We start from the raw sequence: 22,339 nt of genomic DNA on the forward strand, positions 1-22,339 counted from the left end.
GAATACATTTTCACTGCGGAAATTTCAACTTTGTACGAGAAAACTGCTTTCGAATTTTCAATGATGACGATTATTTCAATGACGAATCCTTCAACTTTAAAGGCATTGCTCGGCAGCATCATCGTCATGATACGGGAATCATCATTACCAGCAACAATCGCCAGATTTCGAGTCTTTAGCACATAGTGATTTTACTCTGGCCGTTATTTTTGCTGAATAGATACACGTTTACTTCATCTGTGAGCCCCAAATTCTTTATTATGCGTTAAAAATTAGTCCTACGTCAACATTGCGGTTATGTCTCAGACATTACACACTCCTAGTTTTTTGAAATAACGCGGTTTTTTTTACGACGGGTCTTGAAATAACGCGGTTTTTTTTACGACGTTTTTTTAAAATAACGCGGTTTTTTTACGCGGTTTTTTTTACGCGGGACCATTACCGTCGTAAAAAAAACTTCAGTGTATTGTAATGTTCCGATGACCCTGGAGGGATCAGTTCTGCTTGGGCCTCTCACTGAGCAGAAACATAATTATTCAAACAATAAATAGAAAAAAAATCTCGTTTTGATTGCCGGCTTTCAAAGATTAAATTTTAACCAAGTAAACAACCAATGCCGTGGGTCTATCGCCAGCTTTTCAGGCGAATCCTTGACCTACAAAATACATCTCCCAACCACCCACTCCGTACTTATGGGAGTGTCACTGAGTCGGAGGCCTCTTAAATAAGTGCTACATCATCATTTCCTTCCCCTATCCCAAGTTACGGTAAAGATGGGCGTGGCCGGGAATAATGACATTTGTGCTTTTGGTATTATTGCATACGATTGGACCAAAGTTCACTCCCCGCCTTTGTTCCGAAAAGCAATCCGAGCAAGATTAGCAAAAGGTACATGAATGTTGTTAGTGTCCAATCTACGAAGTATACCGTAACCACGCTAACGCTAACGCTAACGCTAACGCATTCACCACCAGTCCGACACAAATTGACCGAATTTAGTGATAATCGTACCTGGCTATCATAACACCTTTCTGAGTGATGTTAAAAAGGCATGAGAGTCCGTCACCTTATCGCAGGCCCCGGTCTGGTCAGTCTCAGGACAGCCGTTCATGGTTTTCCACAGCTCTGTGCGCCCCCTACCACCCAAGTTACACAATTTGTTATAATACTGTATATAATACATGTTTTATACAAACGTCCATGTTTTGTTTCAAATATGGGAAACGTATTTTCATACACTTATATAACCGAAAAAGCGCAAAAAATGGCGGCTTATAAAACATCTTTGATGTTACTGAAGATGTTTTTCAATACATTATTATAACATAAAATTATGTATCGAATATGTTCTCAGCAACATCATAACAACTTACTTATTGCCGGTACGAAATTATTATTTGTCAACCACGCACAGCAAATAAATATGGCATCTTTTATAAATGCAGTATTTAGTGACGGCTCAAAATAATTTTCAGGCCTTACATTTCGTTTGTAATTTACCATCTCGATGTTTGGGCACTATGACTTAATTTCATGTGCCGTTCAAAATTTATGGTGAAACAAGCACTTTTCCTCCTCATAAATTCATTCGCTTTCCATCGAATTGGAAATCAGAAGGGAAGTTTTTTGACATCTCTGTGGTTTGTAAGAGATTTTCAAACAAATTTTCAGGCATGCAACATGGTGGCTTCTTGACAAAGTACCGTCAGAATGTTTTCGGATGTTATTTTCAATTATGATGTATTTATGATGATCTTTTAGACTGCAGAATTTGTCTTCGTTATCAAAAAGGAAATTATGTTTTTTCATTACATATTCAAACTGTTCCGGATGGATAATTATTGGCAGAAACATCAGTAGATGGAAAAGCGGCTGTATATAAAAATGGTAGTGTGAAACTTTTTAGCAGGCACTGTAATTAGTCTGGCCTGATATATGGAAGAACTCAACATTTTAGAAATACGTTCAAATTACGACTGTTATACATCTCAATAACATGTTTATCGAATATCACTTGAATCGAATGAAATACATTGAAAAAACATCATAGCAACGAATTTTGAACATCTACTTCCCAATAGAATACGACGATGTCATTTTTGGTTTTGGATGACCTATTGTTAACATAGGTATAACAATAACAAAGGTGGAGTGCGTTTGCTAGAACGAATACTAATTAATTGCTCACAGGATCAAAAATAGTGTAAAAACTGTGTTGGTAAGTGAGATTTGGCCGCCACGTAAGTACCCCAGTGATTTTTAGGTGACGGGAGACCTGCCGTTTAAATAAAGTTGAATGGTGGCGCCCATCTTTTGAGCCATGGTGACAGTGGTCTGCTTGGTGGTCTGCGCCAAGTTTTTGACGTAGGACTACGTCTCTCTTTTCTATACCGGGTGTCATTCTAAATTTTCAGAAATCAGCCGCGTTACGTTTAAAGTGGAGATTTTGAGCGTTAATAGCTCAGCCATTTCTTGTTGAATTTTCAAAATTTTGGCACCAATCGATTGCAAATCTTTACACCAATTATGTCCAATAATAATATTTGCTGTTTTTCAATAACAAACTATTGAAAAATTGGGAAAAGTGAACCCATGTTTATTCCAGCCAATCACGATCGAGCACATTTTGGAGCACATTTTGGATGCTCCCGTCGAATATAAAAGCTACTGCTTCTTCGCATCTTCCCTCATTTGCCTTTGTCGTCTCGAGGTGAACGCATCGAACGAGAGCTGCCCACTTTCTTCGTTTGCGTTTTCGCTCATTATTCTTTGACGGCCGTGTTGGCTCGGCGTCGGTGGTTGCCGGCAAGGGTGCTGTTGCACATTCGCCTTCAAACCGTCTAACGCGGCAGACGAAGGAAAGAATACGTTTCATCGATTGCTCGGCGGTGGTGGCAGAGGCAGCAATATCCACAGAAAGATCAGCGACATACGAATTTGCGAGTTGCGTCGCTGTCCTCGGGGCTCGGTCCTTTCGCCGATTGATTGGCGGTGGCGCATTGATGATAGCATCAGGAACATCCAGGGCAACAAGCGGCGGGCCAATTTTCGACGGCGTTCAGCATTCAGCACGGAGGAATCCAACACGCATTGCGTGGCATGATAAATTCATGTCATTTTGACGTAGGACTACGTCTCTCTTTTCTATACCGGGTGTCATTCTAAATTTTCAGAAATCGGCCGCGTTACGTTTAAAGTGGAGATTTTGAGCTTTAATAACTCAGCCATTTCTTGTTGAATTTTCAAAATTTTGGCACCAATCGATTGCAAATCTTTACACCAATTATGTTCAATAATAACATTTGCTGATTTTCAATAACAAACTATTGAAAAATTGGTAAAAGTAAACACATGTTTATTCCAGCCAATCACGAACGAGCTCATTTCGGATGCTCCCGTCGCATATAAAAACTACTGCTTCTTCGCATCTTCCCTCATTTGTCTTTGTCGTCTCGAGGTGAACGCATCGATCGAGAGCTGCCGACTTTCTTCGTTTGCGTTTTCGCTCATTATTCTTTGACGGCCGTGTCGGCTCGGTGGCGGTGGTTGTCGGCAAGGGTGCTGTTGCACATTCGCCTTCTAACCGTCTAACGCGGTGGTGGCAGAGGCAGCAGCAAAATTCACCAAAGAAAGATCCGCCACAACGAATGTGCGAGTTGCGTCGCTTTTCCTCGGGGCTCGGTGCTTTCACGGATTGATTGACGGTGGCGCATTGCTGATAGCATCAGGAAGAATATGCAGGTCAGCAAGCGGCGGGTCAATTCTCAACGGCGTCCTGCATTCAGCGCGAATAAAATCAATGCACATTGGGTGGCATGATGAATTGATTTCAATTTCTACCTAAAACCGTCCATAATTCAAACGGTTCTTTTCAGAACCATCGAAAATATTTCTTCTTAGAGAGTTAATTGGATAAATTTCCTGCATCAACCGAGAAAATGTAGTGAAACCAAATAGTGAAAGATTGAATTCTTGGTGGTGACTCAGCAACAGTGAAGGCGATCACTAATCTCATCCACGGCAGCAAGCGGCGGGCGAATTTTCGACGGCGTTCAGCATTCAACACGGGGATCTAACACGCATTGCGTGGCATGATAAATTCATGTCAATTTTCTGTCTGAAATCGTCCAATATTCAAACAGTTCTTTTCAGGACCATAGAAAATTATTCCTCAAGAGTTGTGAATCAGATAATTATTTCATTCCATCGCTCGGTAGAAGTGTGGTGCAACCGAAAAGTGAAAAATTGTATGCTTGGTGGCCTCGCAACAATAGTGATGCCGGCCACTAATAATTCCACCAGGAATTTAGCAACGCTTTATCCTATCCAGACCATTTTTCGTGAAACATTGTTTAATTTAACCATTTTTCGAATTAAAATAATCTAAATCTTGCAATATTTTGGTTACTTTATTCGTTAAATGAAAATTTTCTCATTTCTCGGTTGATTGATCGTTTGAAGTGTACGGAGCATACGGGGCGGGACATGCAATCGAAATAAACTGGCAAGCCAGCCGAATGGGAGGAGCTTCATCTGCCAATCTAGGGGCATAAAAGCTGTTCCCTCTGATTTCTTTCGTCATTTTCATTGGATCAGTCAGGGAGGGTGGAGGTGGATCACGTCCACGGCTGCGCAGCAGCACGTCAACTGCGACGAGTGATAGCACCAGGAATCTCATCCACTGATCACGGCTGCGGTGGGCCCGGCAATGGAAGTTACCTCCACAGCTGGGTAGCTGCGCACCGACCCAGCGACGGCTCTCGGCTATCTATCTGATAGAACCAGGAATCTCATTCACGGCAGCAGGCGGCGGCAGCTTTCGATGGCTTCCCACATTCAGTGCGGATAATTTTCAATTGTCTTTCTAAAATCAACCGTTATTTGAACGGATCTTTTCAGGACCAGAGAAAATTATTCCTTAAGAGTTATGAATCGGATAATTTTCGGATATATTCCAACGGTCGGTAAAAGTGTAGTGCATTCGAAAAGTGAATGGTTGAATGCTTGGTAGCTCAGAAACAGTAAAATCGATCACTAATCTTTCTACACGAAATTTAGCAACGCGTTATCTTATTCGGACAATTGTACCTGAAACATTGTTTCATTCTAATATTTATCGAATTAAAATGATCTTAATTATTCAATACCTCAATTAGTTTATCCGTTCGATTAGAAATTGTCTCAAAGAACGGTTGCAGTCGACGATCGTTTGAAGCGTCTGACACAATGTGGGCGGGTCATGCAAACGGAATAAACTGGAAAGCCCGCCGAATGGGAGGAGCTTCATCTGCTCTGCTAATCTAGGGGCATAACAGCTGTTTCCTCTGTTATCTTTCGTCATTTTCCTTGGATCAGTCAAGGACAAGGGAGTTTCACCTCCCAGCTAGGCAGCAGCACACAAACTCAGCGATGACTCTCGGCTATCGTATTGTCGAATGAGTTTCACGTTAAGCTTTAATTGAAAAGATCTATCTAACACCGTTCAATTATCTATTAATTTAATCCGCTCGATGGAAATTCTCTCGTAGAACAGTAATTTGACCATTTCTCGAACTAACTCTTCAACTAGTCAACATCTTTCCAAGTAACCGAACCAGCTGAATAACAGCTTCTTGAACTAAAGTTAGCTTAAGAGTGATTTGGTTTACTCTTATACAGCAAAAATGTTTGTTGGGTTATGAATGCGTTCAGCGAAAGCGATCACACAACAACTAACTTGATGATTTTGTGGCTATATCGGTCTCTTTCTACTCATAAGTATAAGGGAGTAGAGATCAAAGTGGATAATGAAATGATAGATATGATAGAATTCGCTAGTAGCGAACAAGAGTGACAATTTTATAGAAGGTGAAATTAGGCAAGAAGGCTATGTATTGAACGAATACATCGAATGCGTGAAACTTCTGCCGTGCGACCTGTGCTTTTAAACAGATCGGCTTGGTTGGTAGTTCATACCACCTTACCAAGACTGGCAAAAGTTTCAGGCACCCGACTGCCTATGTATTGTTCTGTTTTCATCACAAATTCTATCGATCGGTAGCTTTTTCGGAATTCGTACTCTATCATATCTGGCATTTCATTATCCACTTTGATCTCTACTCCCTTATACTTATGAGTAGAAAGAGACCGATATAGCCACAAAATCATCAAGTTAATTATAGAATACGGTCGATAAATCAGTACATCACACAACAACTTTACTCAACACATTACTTCACCATTTGTATTATCATAACAACAAACATTGTATTATGGAAATATAAAAGTCGAAATCTCGTTCCAGCCTTTGTCCTACGTCAACATTGCGGTTATGTCTCAGACATTGCCCACTCCTAGTTTTTTGTCTAAAATCGTCCAATATTCAATCGGTTCTTTTCAGGACCATAGAAAATTATTCATCAAGAGTTGTGAATCAGATAATTATTTCATTCCATCATGGATCGGTAAAAGTGTGGTGCAACCGAAAAGTGAAAGATTGAATGCTTGGTGGCCCCGCAAGAATGATGATGCCGGCCACTAATGGTTCCATCCGGAATTTATCAACCCTATCCGAACCATTTTTCGTGAAACATCGATAAATTATAACGTTGTTCGAGTTAAAATGATCTTAACCTTACAATATTTTGATTACTTTATTCGTTAAATGGAAATTTTCTCATTTCTCGGTTGATTAACCGTTTCAAGCGTCTGGTGCATGCGGGGCGGGTCATGCAAATAAAATATACTGAAAAGCCAGCCGAATGGGAGGAGCTTCATCTGCTAATCTAGGGCATAAAAGCTGCTCCCTCTGATTTCTTTCGTCATTTTCGTTGGATCAGTCAAGCAGGGTGGATGTCACCTCCACACCTGAGCACTACCCATCGGCGACTCTCGGCTATCGTGCTGATAGCGTCATGAATCTTATCCACGGCAGAAAGCGGCCTACCAATTTCCGGTGGCATCCTGCAGGATTAGCACGGAGAAAACCAACACGCATTGCGTGGCAAGGCGGTTTCATGCCATTTTCTTCCTGAAATCGTTACTTTATCAAACGGTCCTTATCAGGATCACCAAAAAATGATTCTTCAAGAGTTGTAAATCAGATAATTTTACTCCATCAATCGAGAAAAGTGTGGTTCACCCGAAACATGAATGATTGAATTCCGGCCACTAATGGTTCCACCCAGAATTCAGCAACGCATTACCCTATCAGAACTATTTTCCGTAAAACATTGTTTAACTCTAACAATTTTCGAATTAAAATGATCTAAATCATCCAATATTTTGTTTACTTTAACGCTTAATGAAATTTTTTTCCATTTCTGGGTTGATTAATCGTTTGAAGCGTCTGAAGCAGGCGGGGCGGGCCATGCAAATGAAATATTCTGGAAAGCCAGCCGAATGGGAGGAGCTGCATCTGCTAATCTAGGGGTGTAAAAGCTGTTCCCTCTGATTTCTTTCTGGATTCCGCCAGACTGAAAAAATGTCGAATGTCGGGTTAAAGTCGGGTCAATTTTTATCGAATGTTGGGCCACTGTTGGACCAACATCGATCAACTATTGGGTCTATGTTAGGTTTGGTGGCTAAAATCAAAATAGGTGAATGATAGGTTGATGTCGGGTTTGACGTCATCAACTATGGTAAAAGCTTTAAACCTACAACACCACAAATTTATGCTTCCTAGCTGGGGCTCAATTGAATGATGTGCCTTGACTGAGGCTGGAGCTGAAAATTAGTAAAAGCTCGAGATCAGTCTTACCCAACCAATCACAATCAAGCATAGTTCTGTGAGGCGACACGACGAAACTTATATAAGTGGTGCACACACTCATTTCGATCATTTCATCGGCACACACAGCAGCGGACGGACAGCACTGAGCGGCAGCAAGATCCCAAAAAAGATCCGCTTCAACGGATGAGCAAGCGGGTGGCACCGCCCTCTGTCCAATGAAGCCTCGATTCTTTTCGGATCCATCGGCAGTGGAGGCAGTAGCGGAAGCAACATCCAAAGAAAAATCCGCCTCGGCAAACGAAAATTCGATTGGCGTCACTTTTCGTTTGCCGGGGCCCCGATTCTTTCATGGATTGTCGGCGGCAGCAGCAGCGAGATCCCAAAAAAGATCCGCTTCAACGGATGAGCAAGCGGGTGGCACCGCCCTCTGTCCAATGAAGCCTCGATTCTTTTCGGATCCATCGGTGGTGGAAGCAACAGCGGAAGCAACATCCAAAGAAAAATCCGCCTCGGCAAACGAAAATTCGATTGGCGTCACTTTTCATTTGCCGGGGCCCCGATTCTTTCATGGATTGTCGGCGGCAGCAGCAGCGAGATCCCAAAAAAGATCCGCTTCAACGGATGAGCAAGCGGGTGGCACCGCCCTCTGTCCAATGAAGCCTCGATTCTTTTCGGATCAATCGGTGGTGGAAGCAACAGCGGAAGCAACATCCAAAGAAAAATCCGCCTCGGCAAACGAAAATTCGATTGGCGTCACTTTTCGTTTGCCTGGGCCCCGATTCTTTCATGGATTGTCGGCGGCAGCAGCAGCGAGATCCCAAAAAAGATCCGCTTCAACGGATGAGCAAGCGGGTGGCACCGCCCTCTGTCCAATGAAGCCTCGATTCTTTTCGGATCAATCGGTGGTGGAAGCAACAGCGGAAGCAACATCCAAAGAAAAATCCGCCTCGGCAAACGAAAATTCGATTGGCGTCACTTTTCGTTTGCCGGGGCCCCGATTCTTTCATGGATTGTCGGCGGCAGCAGCAGCGAGATCCCAAAAAAGATCCGCTTCAACGGATGAGCAAGCGGGTGGCACCGCCCTCTGTCCAATGAAGCCTCGATTCTTTTCGGATCCATCGGCAGTGGAGGCAGTAGCGGAAGCAACATCCAAAGAAAAATCCGCCTCGGCAAACGAAAATTCGATTGGCGTCACTTTTCGTTTGCCGGGGCCCCGATTCTTTCATGGATTGTCGGCGGCAGCAGCAGCGAGATCCCAAAAAAGATCCGCTTCAACGGATGAGCAAGCGGGTGGCACCGCCCTCTGTCCAATGAAGCCTCGATTCTTTTCGGATCAATCGGTGGTGGAAGCAACAGCGGAAGCAACATCCAAAGAAAAATCCGCCTCGGCAAACGAAAATTCGATTGGCGTCACTTTTCGTTTGCCGGGGCCCCGATTCTTTCATGGATTGTCGGCGGCAGCAGCAGCGAGATCCCAAAAAAGATCCGCTTCAACGGATGAGCAAGCGGGTGGCACCGCCCTCTGTCCAATGAAGCCTCGATTCTTTTCGGATCAATCGGTGGTGGAAGCAACAGCGGAAGCAACATCCAAAGAAAAATCCGCCTCGGCAAACGAAAATTCGATTGGCGTCACTTTTCGTTTGCCGGGGCCCCGATTCTTTCATGGATTGTCGGCGGCAGCAGCAGCGAGATCCCAAAAAAGATCCGCTTCAACGGATGAGCAAGCGGGTGGCACCGCCCTCTGTCCAATGAAGCCTCGATTCTTTTCGGATCAATCGGTGGTGGAAGCAACAGCGGAAGCAACATCCAAAGAAAAATCCGCCTCGGCAAACGAAAATTCGATTGGCGTCACTTTTCGTTTGCCGGGGCCCCGATTCTTTCATGGATTGTCGGCGGCAGCAGCAGCGAGATCCCAAAAAAGATCCGCTTCAACGGATGAGCAAGCGGGTGGCACCGCCCTCTGTCCAATGAAGCCTCGATTCTTTTCGGATCAATCGGTGGTGGCGGCATGGGTGGCAATGAATTATACCAAAATGGTTCTTTTAAGGGCCCCAAAGCTTCCGAAAGAGTTATTTGGAGCATTATTCAATTATTTCTAAAAATTCAACTAATTCTAATTTTTTATAGTTTAGTTTATCGATAAAGTTTAATTTTTATACTAAATATACACCGCTGTATATTTGGTATTTGAAATTCCAAATTTACTGTCAATGTCATTCCAATCGAGTAGGATACCTGTCAAATGCGCTTTAAGGTTGAAGGATTCGTCATTGACATAATCGTCATCATTGAAAGTTCGAAAGCAGTTTTCTCATTCTAAACTGAAATTTCTGCAGTGAAAATAAGTTCACTTTACTCCAATCTTCAGCCGCAATACAGTGAATACATTTTCACTGCGGAAATTTCAACTTTGTACGAGAAAACTGCTTTCGAATTTTCAATGATGACGATTATTTCAATGACGAATCCTTCAACTTTAAAGGCATTGCTCGGCAGCATCATCGTCATGATACGGGAATCATCATTACCAGCAACAATCGCCAGATTTCGAGTCTTTAGCACATAGTGATTTTACTCTGGCCGTTATTTTTGCTGAATAGATACACGTTTACTTCATCTGTGAGCCCCAAATTCTTTATTATGCGTTAAAAATTAGTCCTACGTCAACATTGCGGTTATGTCTCAGACATTACACACTCCTAGTTTTTTGTTAAATTTTACATGAATCTTATAACTAATGATAATAAAATATAGGCTAAGGGGTCGTCCATAAATGACGTAGCTTTTTTAAAGCGATTTTTAATACCCCCCTCCCCCCTCGTAGCATTTCGTCACATATTCAGATACCCCCCTCTATAAATGACGTAGCTTTTTAAACATCCCCCCCCCTTAAAAAAATCATGTCAAAAATCAAATTTAGCTCTGATTTCGTGTTTATAGAATATTATGAAAAAACAACAATAGCAAAATAACATTACCGACTGCCAGGATCAGATCGCCGACATCAAGACTATAGGTGCAACCAGTGGAGATTATCACCAAAGCGAATGTCTCAATAAACCACCCATCGTTCTGCTTAATGCCGAAGAACAGGAAATTGATGCTCCCAATATCGTATTAGCCTGAGCTCTTCCGAAGATATTAGTTTGCTCACTAATGAATCTCTTCAAAATATCACATTGGTTTCATTTGAATAAAATTCACCACGACATTTGAAGGACCCTGCAGGAGTTTCTCTTACAGCAGTTCATTTTGTAATTCCTCAAGGAGTTTTTTTTTTGGGAATCCCGTTTTGAGAATTTCTCCCTTTTTAATTCCTTCAGGATTTCCTTCTGGGATTTCTCCAAGAATTGCCTTTGGGATTCCATATTTGAAAATTCCTCCTTATTGTATTCCTTCAGGGGTTCTTTCAGAGATCCCTCCAATATTCTCTTCCGGAGTTCCTTCTTACATTCCTCCAAACGTTCCTTCTGAGATTGCTCCAGCAGTTTATTTTCTAATGTTTTTCTAAAAGTTTACCCATGGTTTCCTTCAAGAGTTCTTTCAAGGTTTTCTTCTCCTCTCTTTCACCAGCAGTTTCTTCGGACATCTCTTCATGGATTTTAACCGTATTTTTTTTTTTGAGATACCATCAGAACTTCTTTTTGTGTTTCCCAGGATTCCTCCAGGAGTTTCTTCTTGATATTCTTCAGTAATTCATTATGATATTCATTCCGAAATCTCGGCAGGAAACCCCACCGGTCTTTAAAAGCCCTCCCAGGAATTGCTTCTGGGATTCCTCCAGGAGTTCTTTTTCGGATTCTTTCAGGAATTTCTCGAGAACTTCTTTCTAAGGTTAAGGATCAGGTATTCTTTCCTGGATTCTTCTGGAATTCCTCGAGCACTTCCTTCTACGATTTATCCAGGATTTTTTCCCGGGACTCCTCCAGGAACTTTTTCCGCCATCCCTCCATTCTCTTAGAATTCTGCGAGGAATTCCTTCACGAATTCCTCCCATTGTTCCTTCTGGAATTCCTCCAGGATTTTCTTTCTCAGATTTCAACAGGAGTTATGTCCAGATAATCTTCCGGGATTCCCTAAAAGGTACATTCGGGATTCCTTCAGAGATTCCTTCTGGGCTTCTTTCAAAAATTTCTTCCGTGTATTCTTCAGAAGTTGATCCAGGAGTTCCTTCTGAGAAATCTAATCCTCTTTAATAAAGACAAATCAATCAATCAATTAAAAATATTTCCTTCTGAGACTCTTCCAGGAGTTTATTCAAGATTTCTCCGAATGTTCCATCTAGAACTGCTCAAAGAACTCCTCACGGAGTTTCTTTTGAAATTTCGCTATGATTTCCTTTCCAAATTCCTCCAGGACTTCCTTCTGAAATTCTTCTGGAAGTTCCTTCTGAGATTCCTCCAGATCCTTTTGGAATGTTTTCAGAAGTCTTTTTTTTTTTGGGATACCCAGTAGGATTTACTGTGGAAATGTTATCCTTTTCCTGTTGGGGAAACCTATAAAGAACACCATGAGAAATTCCTTACAAAGCTGCTAGAGGAGCTCCTTAAGAATTTGTTGAAGGAATTCTTCGAGGAAGTCCTGTAGAAAAGAGCTCCTGGAATAATGCTATACATAAGTGACCCGATTTTGTCAGCCCCTTTTTGGAACACATTTTTTGCTCTGTTCAAAAACTTAAACAGTTTTTCAAACTTTTTATCCCTCTATGTTCTGCATCTCAGCTGAAGTTTGATGATAAATATTAATAAATTTCTTAAAATGTGACCGTAAGATAATGAGAGCAAAAAGTTTGTCGCAAAACGGGGCTGACAAAATCGGGTCCTTACTGTAATGCCAAAAACTTAAAAAAATCCTTTGCAACCTTAGCGGCATGCAGTGCTGTATAGCAAGCAACAAGCTATTGGTCGTGAGAAGCATGAGTGAAATTGATTTTTGTCTGCAAACACAAATCATTATTATTTACGCATGATTTCAAAACCATTTTCTCAGATACAGTTGTTGCGTCCGATAGCTGCATGTCTTATGAAATGAGGTTGCCTTTAATCTTTATTATTGGTTATTTACATTGATGTGAATGAAAAAAAAAAATAATTCATGCAATATATTTTTTTTCGAATTACTGGATAATGGTATTTAATGCAAGTAAAAAATTTATTAAGTACGAAATACTTTTTCAATAGGCTTAATAGAAAGCTACGTAGCATATCATAAACCCCTACCCCCCTATCGTCACACTTCGTCACAAAATCACAAACACCCCCCTCCCCCCCAAAAAGCTACGTCATTTATGGACGCCCCCTAAAGTGTGCAGAAAAAAATTGCCGAAATGTCTTGATAATGATCGGCATCCAGTGCTAGTGAAGGTGGTCAAGCAATCAACTGAGAGGTTTGATGTTTTACAGCTCTGCCTATACGTTTAACATAGCGTCGGAATATGAGCCATCAATAAGTTTCCAAATTCGATTATGGCTTTGATAAAATTCTTGCTTTTCTGAATAAGGCTGACACAAATTTCGATTTTCTCTTTAGTCCAGAGGGGTCCCCCTTTGGAAATTTTGGTCGGAATTCAATATTTTAAGGAAGGGCACAAATAAATAAACCAATATTTTTTTTTCAATTTTAAGGTGAAATGAGAGTCTGTCAGAAAATTTCTTATCAAATCCGATGAGTTAAGCGGTTTTGCCTAATTGTTTGAGAGTTTTCTCATCAAATACGTTTATTATTTATCAACTCCACCCCCATTGACGAGTCAACAAGCACTGTGACAAAAGAAGGAAATGAGATTTATTCCGTTCTAGAGTATTCTCAGGATTCAGGAACACTTCGGCTTATAGCAACGGGAAAAATGTTGAGTAAATATTCGACAAGAAAGGCACTATCACCACTAGGTGGATTAATCTGTTTTTTTTTTAATAACGCGGCCACATTACCGTCGTAAAAAACAGTAGGGGAGACTGGGGAGACTTGATCCCTTTTTCTTAATTTGCCTGTAATTTCAAGAAAAACACAAAACTTGATCCGTTTATCGTACAGAATGGAAGGTAAACATCTATTGCAAGTTTATACACAACAGAAGGACGTTAAAGTATTGTTAAAGTTTTCAAAACTGTGTTTTTATAGAGGCATGTCTTATGATGTATTTTTTTAAAAATGGGCCACAATTGATCCCCTTTTGAGCACATGGTTAATTTAAAGGGAAAATAACCCCAGAAGCATCCAATTCATTTTCATTTCAAGTTTTCTTGTGTTTTTGATGAATATGGTGAATTTGAAATTATAATATTTCCTTAAATTGTTAAGGTTATGCTGTATTTTGAAAATGGGGAGACTTGATCCCTCTTTTTATGTTGTGTAATAAAATAATAATTATCCGACATGTTTTATCAATGAATATACTAGAATTCCGAGTAAATAGAGGCTTCCAAATAGAATTTTATTTTTCACATGTATAATGTGTGTGTAATCCTCGAGGGATCAAGTCTCCCCATGTCACTGTTGTATATACCAAGCTGCATTAATTAAAATATTTATATAACAGCCTTATTTGAATAAATACGTTTGATAGTATTTTATTTACACTATGTGCTGTAAAATTTTGACACGATTTGGTTCAATTTTTACAAAGTTATTGAGATTTTTCGGAATCGCCTAAAAGATTTCTGAAGGACTGAAAACAAACCATCAGCCATTAAAAAATAATGCAATGCACAATCAAAATCTATTGTAACCAAAACATTGTCGTCTGTCAAGATGTAGTTTTGGAAAAAATATACTAGAAGAAAACTGTTTTTGATTCCGAGAAAATATGGGGGGAACAAGTCTCCCCAGGGATCAAGTCTCCTCAGTCTCCCCTATAGATTTATGGGTCTCACTAATCTCATTGAGCCATTCATATACCACATACACCGTGTCCAATAAGTTCTCATACAAAAGTATTTTGTATGAAAAATATAATTTTATTTTGCATCTGTAATTCATATTTTCAAAATGAATGCATGTATTGAAGGGCTACATAATACTGATTGAATAAAGCATAAGGTTTAGAATAACGTTATTTTCTATTTGTTGTTGCTCCGGCACGCAAGATAGAGGGTGTCCATAAATGACGTAGCTTATTTTAAGCGATTTTAATACCCCCTCCCTCCTCGTAGCATTTCATCACAAATTCGGATACCCCCCTATAAATGACGACATCCCCCCCCCCCCATCTCAACAAAATTTTCATTTTAAAAACGCAAAGAAAACCGAAACTTTGTTCTGATATCAATTTCAACTTGTATGTTTATTATGAAAAAAAAAAAACAGAGAGAAACATTACCCACTGCCAGGTTGAGATCGCCGATATCAAGACCATAGATGTAACCAGTGGCGATTATCACCAAAGCTATTATCGTCACTCAACCAAATCGAAGTCGTCGCTTGAAGCACTGGTTAAAGCTATGGATCGCCAATCCGGAGACGGCGGGTTCGATTTCCGTTCCGGTCGGGAAAATTTTCTCGATTTCCTGGGCATAGTGTATCATTGTACTTGCCTCACAATATACAAATTCATGCAATGGCAGGCAAAGAAAGCCCTTCAATTAATAACTGTTGAAGTGCTCAAAGAACACTAAGTTGAAGCGAGGCAGGCGCTAAGTCCCCAGTGGGGACGTTGAGCCATAAAGAATAAGAAGAAGAAGTTCTTTGCGATGAAACTGCTGGATAGTGTTCAGCATGAAGGCTTGATTGTTAAATTCAGAAAGTAAGTAGTTATGGTTTTGTAAGAAATTCCAATTATCATGAATTCGCTGGCAGAGCAACTCAAACTGCAGTTTGTCAACTATAATATTTGCAAATCGTGAACGTATCTGCACTCAATGGATACGAGCAAAATGCAAATCAGTTGCAGTTCAACCTAAAAGGAAAACCCATCATGTTCGTGCCTCATCTGTTTCTCTTTTCTATCCTAATCAACGCTCTGACGTGTATGGAAACTCGCAACCTAACAAGACATGATAGGCATGCAAGAGCTCTGCTGTATCCAAGTCTAACGGATTTACAGGTATTTGAAATCAAATTTTATTATAACAACAAAATTGTCTCAACCATTTTGCCATTCCCACAGCTTACACTCTGCACAGTATCGCCTGTTTTCAACAGAAAATTTGGCCGACTTGCAACGAATCTTGGTTTTCAACTTAACTTCCGCTTGCCGTGGCAGTTGGTTGATTTTTACCGACCAACGTATTGGGCTCGGGCTACAAGCGACATCATTACGGGTAGAATACTTCCCGCATCGGAATCGGAAGAACACGGTCGTTATTATTACGAATCTAATGGTTTAACAGCTGGAAAGCTGTACAAAGCCACGGAATCGTTTTTGGAAACCATGGGTTATCATCCGGATTGTTTGGTGAAAAGTGTTTGCGAGCTGGCTCATACACCATTCGATGCCGGTGAGGAGCATCTAGTGCAGGAGATCATTCATTTTCTATTAACGTAATTGAAACTTATATCATATTGAGAAACAACATTCAAATTCGGAATTATGGTAAATACACTAAACTTATGTACCTTTTTCTTCTTTATTCCAGACCTTCTGTGCATCGATCATTTCACGAATCAGAAACAAAATTACGGAAACGCTTCGAGAAGGCTGAGACAGCTGGTCGTCGAAAAGTTGACTGTAACCGAATGTACTCAAAGTGTCGTCAATCAATAATTAGCTTCGTAACTGCAGTAGATATTGGCTAATAATTGCATGAGTCGGTGTTTCGTTTTATTCTATTTTAAGATGCATTAAAGCAGCATAGTAGCATAAACGTGTTTAGCATCCCATTCTTCCTCTTTACTTCATTAAAGATTACAAACGTCCCTATCGGCCCAGGATCTGCACGTACTTAGGGGCTGTAGACTTTTGGACATACAACATTTTCAAAATTTGTAATAAAACATGTAATAAAAACATGTTTGACTCCCGTGAGCGCCCTGAGTAAAAAAGAACTCATTAATTGCATGTTTTCATATTTTGATTGATCAAAAAAATGATATTGGTTTGATAGATTTGAAAAATAAAAGAATAATATCTAAAATTGACTCCTGGAACACCACCACATATAAAATGTTTAGCTCTTGGAAGATCAAACCAAAAGCAGCGAGATATTAGCGTGATTTTAAAATATCAAATTTTGTTCCAGGAACATATTTTAGATATTATTTTCAGAACTTTTTTCTCTTATATCGATCAGTGAAGCATTCAGTTGCCCAGTCAATCAACGATCGTATAAGATGTCGAATAAGATGTTAAAGTGTACGCGTTATGCGTACATTTTATGAAGGCATGCACGCGTATGGCCTCCACTTTATCATCTTATGTAACATCTAGTGTAACATCTTAAACGATTGCTGGTTCTTTGGGTAATAACTGAAGTACTTAAATATGCAAAACAAAGCTGAAAAGCAGGCTAGGTCACATTTGAGACGTAAAAACAAGAAAACATAGGATGCCTTAGTTTGATTCCTGGTAGTAAAGTTATTAAATATGTTATGAATAATAATTTGATTTTTTTGGAATCATGGCCATCAACATAACATAACAACACAACATAACTTAACATTTCGCTATTATCTAGAACTTACCATATAAAAACGCATGTTTTCGCTTTCACAATCCAATGTCATTCAATCGATTAGCCTGCCATGCGACAGTGCTAGTTCGTGCGAGTTAAAGGTAGCAACGACCAACCATGCGCACAGCAGTGTGATCTTGAGCGCATCCACCCCGGAGAAAGTAGCATCAACGGACGCCCGTAAATTGTTTTTACAAACAGCGAATCCGCCACGGATACCTGACTTGGATGATCCACATTTCCGCCGCGTACTTCTGCGTAAGCTTTGATCAAACGTGGTAGCCGTAAAGAAAATGAAACTGGTATGGTTCGTAGTTTTTGTGGGTCTTGCTGCTTCGGTAGTGCAAGGCACCGAGAATGAAAGTGATCAGTATTCGAATTCCACAAGAATTGTCAACAGAAGAAAACGGTACCTGATTTTCCGAGATATTTCCAGAGGATTTGTGAGTGTCGTCACTGGTGGTGTGAAATTCTGAAGTTTACTTAATTACATCTATTCGATAGGCTCGTGTGAACGTTAAAGACAGAATGATTGACTCGACAAACATTTGGGCGCAAGGTGCTGGATTTCGTTGGAATATCGAGTATAACAATCCTCCAGGCCTTAAAATCACCAAAAGAGACATCCATAAAACTCTCGGAGAGATGATTCAAATGTATGTATCATTATAATAGCTGTTATTTATTTTTATAACCTTGTTCTGTTTTCCTCAGTCATGATTTTGATGGACGAGCTTGTATTTTACGAACCATTTGCGAATTGTCCAACAACATGACACCCAACAGTGGAATCATTTTCAAACTGTTCAAAAGGATTTTCTCGTAAGTATTTTCTTATTTGCTCCCATTAATTTGTATCACTATCGACAAAAAATCAATCACCTACCATTATGTGCATCCAGACCCCCACCAGCAACTGATGATACTTCCAACGGTTCCAGCAGTTTACCTCAGGGTGATGAAATCTACTTCCCGTACCTCACGTCGAATGACTGCGCAGAGCTAGACCGGCACTGTCCAATATCCCAGCTAGAGATACTAGACACGGACAACGCCGTGTAAATCCTCGAAGCGAAAATCAAGTGATTCTTGTTTGCACTACTTGGCGTCGAGTTCCGGTTCTTCAGCGTTCAGCAGTATCATTTATCAATTTACTCTATTTGCTCCGGCAAAACCCTCTGACGAAGATATAAAATATCACTTTCCCACATCGCTTGCGATAGCACCATTAGTTAACAGCAGGCACGCCGATGCGATGGGATAGGAGAACAACTCATTGTAGGGAGTGGTTCAACAGCTTGTCGATAGCACCGAAACGGAAACAGGTGAATGATGATCCGTCTTCCGAAGCTTCGTTCCATCGCAGGATGAGAGCTTCCGTTCAGTATCGATAATGTTGTGTCTCATCGTTTTACTAGATTTATACTGTCCATTGTAATGATAAGATGCGTTTATGTATATATTTTCTTAAATACAGTTTAAGTTTTTGTTGAGTTTTACTTCATGTAATTACAACATTGAACCATCTATGTGTGGTTCTGAAAATGGAAAGAATTCTGAGGGGTATATTCATTGCAGTAATTTCTATATTTTTTTCATTTCCTTTTGACTTCATCCAACCAATAAATTATAACCATAGAATTCATCTTACTTGGTTCAAAAAATAAAACATAACATTTGTTTTGCTTTCAATTCCCAATCAATCCATAAATACTGCCTCAAAGGAGTAAACTCTTTTTAATGTTATTATGCGGTTTTATTGGCAATTATCGGTGAAAAATAACGGAAACAGCTTATTTTGCGTGACGCGTTTCGACCTACTATTCTTCGGTCATCATCAGACGCATTCAGCAGTTATATAACTGACGAAGTTGAAGGGGTTATTCCAGCTGAATGCGTCTGATGATGACCGAAGAATAGTAGGTCGAAACGCGTCACGCAAAATAAGCTGTTTCCGTTATTTTTCACCGATAATTGCCAATAAAACCGCATAATAATCGTTCACGGTGATCAACTCCGGTCAGTCTTTTTAATGTTGTTTAGGATATAACCAAATTATTCCTCGAACGATCGCGCTGTTATATTTTGTACAAAACGTTGAAAAAATCTCGCTTCTGTACTCAGCATTAGCATGGTGCTGACAGAGGTGGCCAACCACGCGAGTTACCGAAGGTTAATTAATTGCGGCTTAACCAGCCGAGTGGAAGTTTTACTTAATTCCAAAAGCTAGACTTTACAAACACTGGCGTGAGTGAGAAATGAACAAATTGGAGTGGAATTTACGAAAAAGTTACTCGTCCTCTCGGTGAGACTCGAACTCACGACTTCTACTCACTAGACAGGCGCGTTGCCAACTACACCACAAGAAGACCCGAAGATGTAGTGACTAACCTGAATTAAAGTTTAACTCGAAATTCTGAGGATTACTTTTCCACAGACCGCGCTTCTTTCGGATGAATTAGATGTTCATCCACACAACGCATCTATTGTATATGTAAAGCCTAGGCGAGAGCGCATTGTTTTAAGTGTGTTTGAGGTACACACACCTCTCATCGACGACTATGTCAAAGAGATCACGTGGTGAGTGGAAAGCTTCCACAGCTTTGTTCAAGATAGGGTGCCTGTCCCAGTTATTGCACTACCTAAGCAAAACTATCTCTACAAAAATAAGAAGAAGACCGACGAAAGTCATCAATATGTCTTATGATAGATTAGTTTTCATACTTCACTGGAAAAATATAGAAACCGAGCCAAAACTACATTTAGTATTTATTACGACGTGTGCCAATGATAGGAACCCTGTACCAGTTATGGACATAATTGTTAATTTGGGTTCCACTTCGTTATACTTACATGCATTTCTTATGGGATTAGCCATAACTGGTACACTATGGCAAAATAGGGTGCAAAGAAGCGGAAAAGTTAAGGAAAATTGATTATTTTTATCACAATTTGCGCAAATTGTGAAGTTTGAATGATTGCAGCCATTTTTTGTGATCGTGATCTATTGTTCACGATTTTTTTCTTCTTGATTTGCATCATTAAAGGTTGAAAATCAACTATGGCGAATTTGAGGTACTATAGCCATAACTGGTAAACTGAGCCTAGTTGATATGAGTTCTCGCAGCTGTTGATACAAGCTTATTGTTCACATCATGTGTTCAATGCTGTTTTGTTTATTTCTACGATATCCATTGGAGCACATTTTCTAATAGTACAATAGTACAATAATCTTGTTTTCCTAGTATGCATCTATTTTGACCAGGGTTCTTCTAGTTGTGCCACTTGTAGTGGTACACACCAGTGCTGGGATAAATCACGAAGCTCATTGCTATCGATCACCCTTCAATCAATAACTGTAGAAGTACTAAGAACACTAAGTTGAAGAGAGGCAGGTCAAGTTCCAGTCGGAACGAAAAGCCACAACGAAGAAGCAGAAGAAGAAGACATCATTGAAGGTTTCCAAAGAAAATGAAATGTCTTTGGAGTATGTAATATTATTTCGGATTGAAAATTACATTCATACCCATGTAACCAGCAAGCTTTAAAAATAGCATTCTTCAGCATTATAGTACCCATACTAGCCTTTACGACAAGGTGTTTAATGCTAATTAGCCGCATATATGCCTATAGTGCTACCTCACAGCAGGTTTTGGCAAAATAACGGGCTGCCTTAATGCAACATCTTCAAGAACGTCGTGACGAAATGTCAAAGAAGCGTTACGCCTCGTCGGGCAAAAAAAAACAAAAATAGATTGACATCTGCTTCTCGTTATCGCAGCCCGCTTCTCTGGTGCTTGATGGTTCTTGTTTGCTTATTTTTGTAGTGATTTGGGTATGATCTTACGATCCGAAGTTTGATCAATCATGTCTGCTTCTGATTCTGTTGCTGCTGTTCCGGTGGTGTACGTTGATTTTATCTTCAATATTAAGAATGAGAATTGGATAACAGCTGTCAATACCAAAACTTGTTTTCAAAGAGATATCTCATTGTGGTAGAGCATTTTTATTCCTTATTCGATCTTTGGCATATGACTCTCTCTTCACTCTTTCAAACAATTTTATGAACCGCCAAAAATCCTCCTATTCGGCACACATTTTCCGACGAAATGATAATTGGTGACTTTTTTATGAACAATTTCCCAATCCAATCCAGCTGTAGTAATGTTTTCTACGGAGGTTTTGGATGAGTAGGGGGAAATGAAGAAACAAATCAGTTGTACAAAATTGTAAACAGAAGCATAGGCCCTGTAAGAGGAGAGACAATATGTGTTGCCAAATACATAGGGGTCTATCCGTAATCTCTTAGAAGGGACGGGGGGTCTGGCCAAAGTCTACGCTCCATACAAAATCTGAAAATTTTGTGTGAACAAAAATCTACGATGAGGGAGGGGGGGGGGGGGGGGGGGTATGAGATTGCAAAAAATGAGTCTACGTAGTTAATGGACAGCGCATTACATATCTCCCAATCCCTTTGCTCTTAGTATTTAAAGAGCAGTTGAAAAGCGTTCTGATTACTCCCAAGAAAATGTACATACCTCAAGCAGTTGAAAATTGCACTGAAAAGCTAATTAACAGCCAAAAGCTTTTAAACAGCACAGCTATGATAACCCAAGGCAGTTATACAATTGGCTTATTCAAATGCGATGCTGCAGAGGATTGTGGAAACGTTGTTCCCGCACCACGAGGAAAGACCATGTGCTGGGTACCCACACTACAAGACCATCCTGGTCCGAGTGAGGTTCCCCCAGTGACGAATGATGATTTAGCCGCAATTGCGAAATCACTTAAGGACATACTTGTTAGAATCCCAATATGGCCGCCACAATGGCCGACTTTTGCACCTACTCACGATTTTGAGGGCACAAATCTCATCGTAAACAAAACCAGCGCACCTGAGCTTCTTATTTTAAGCTTATTACAAGTGAGCAAGAACAGAATAATAAAATTCATTGTTGTTTGAAGCTTGCTTCTTGAAATTTGTGCGTCTGAAGTTTTGATGCACTATTGAACCGGGATT

The 22,339-nt window shown here is 40.3% G+C and overlaps 2 protein-coding genes across 4 annotated transcripts; both read left to right on the top strand.

Annotated features, from left to right (window-relative positions):
* The first annotated feature begins 15,522 nt into the window (after positions 1–15,522).
* LOC109433405 (uncharacterized) lies at positions 15,523–16,522 on the top strand. The gene is made up of 3 exons (XM_019709836.3): positions 15,523–15,752; positions 15,816–16,189; positions 16,285–16,522. Exons 1-3 carry the CDS (start codon positions 15,624–15,626, stop codon positions 16,442–16,444), a joined length of 663 nt encoding a protein of 220 aa, XP_019565381.2. The 5' UTR covers positions 15,523–15,623; the 3' UTR covers positions 16,445–16,522.
* Positions 16,523–17,406: 884 nt separating this feature from the next.
* On the top strand, positions 17,407–18,934 carry LOC109433404 (uncharacterized). Of its 3 annotated transcripts, none has more exons than XM_062860526.1 (4): positions 17,407–17,762; positions 17,824–17,975; positions 18,034–18,141; positions 18,261–18,934. In XM_062860526.1, exons 1-4 carry the CDS (start codon positions 17,613–17,615, stop codon positions 18,379–18,381), a joined length of 531 nt encoding a protein of 176 aa, XP_062716510.1. In that variant the 5' UTR covers positions 17,407–17,612; the 3' UTR covers positions 18,382–18,934. The 3 variants fall into 3 exon arrangements, with proteins under 3 accessions (XP_062716510.1, XP_062716511.1, XP_019565380.2); XM_062860527.1 differs by having other exon boundaries at positions 18,264–18,934; XM_019709835.3 differs by having other exon boundaries at positions 17,411–17,762; positions 18,222–18,934.
* The last annotated feature ends 3,405 nt before the right edge of the window (positions 18,935–22,339 follow it).

This window comes from Aedes albopictus, chromosome 3 (genome assembly GCF_035046485.1).
Source record: "Aedes albopictus strain Foshan chromosome 3, AalbF5, whole genome shotgun sequence".
Taxonomy (NCBI): Eukaryota; Metazoa; Arthropoda; class Insecta; order Diptera; family Culicidae; genus Aedes; species Aedes albopictus.

What these genes read in the sequence shown, in the direction of transcription:
- LOC109433404 (XM_019709835.3), top strand. Translation starts at nt 17,613, where the DNA reads ATGAAACTGGTATGGTTCGTAGTTTTTGTGGGTCTTGCTGCTTCGGTA. An exon ending in GAGATATTTCCAGAGGATTT is followed by an intron (nt 17,763 to 17,823) that starts GTGAGTGTCGTC and finishes TCTATTCGATAG; the next exon opens with GCTCGTGTGAACGTTAAAGA. An exon ending in CTCGGAGAGATGATTCAAAT is followed by an intron (nt 17,976 to 18,033) that starts GTATGTATCATT and finishes TGTTTTCCTCAG; the next exon opens with TCATGATTTTGATGGACGAG.
- LOC109433405 (XM_019709836.3), top strand. Translation starts at nt 15,624, where the DNA reads ATGTTCGTGCCTCATCTGTTTCTCTTTTCTATCCTAATCAACGCTCTG. An exon ending in CAAGTCTAACGGATTTACAG is followed by an intron (nt 15,753 to 15,815) that starts GTATTTGAAATC and finishes CCATTCCCACAG; the next exon opens with CTTACACTCTGCACAGTATC. An exon ending in ATCATTCATTTTCTATTAAC is followed by an intron (nt 16,190 to 16,284) that starts GTAATTGAAACT and finishes TCTTTATTCCAG; the next exon opens with ACCTTCTGTGCATCGATCAT.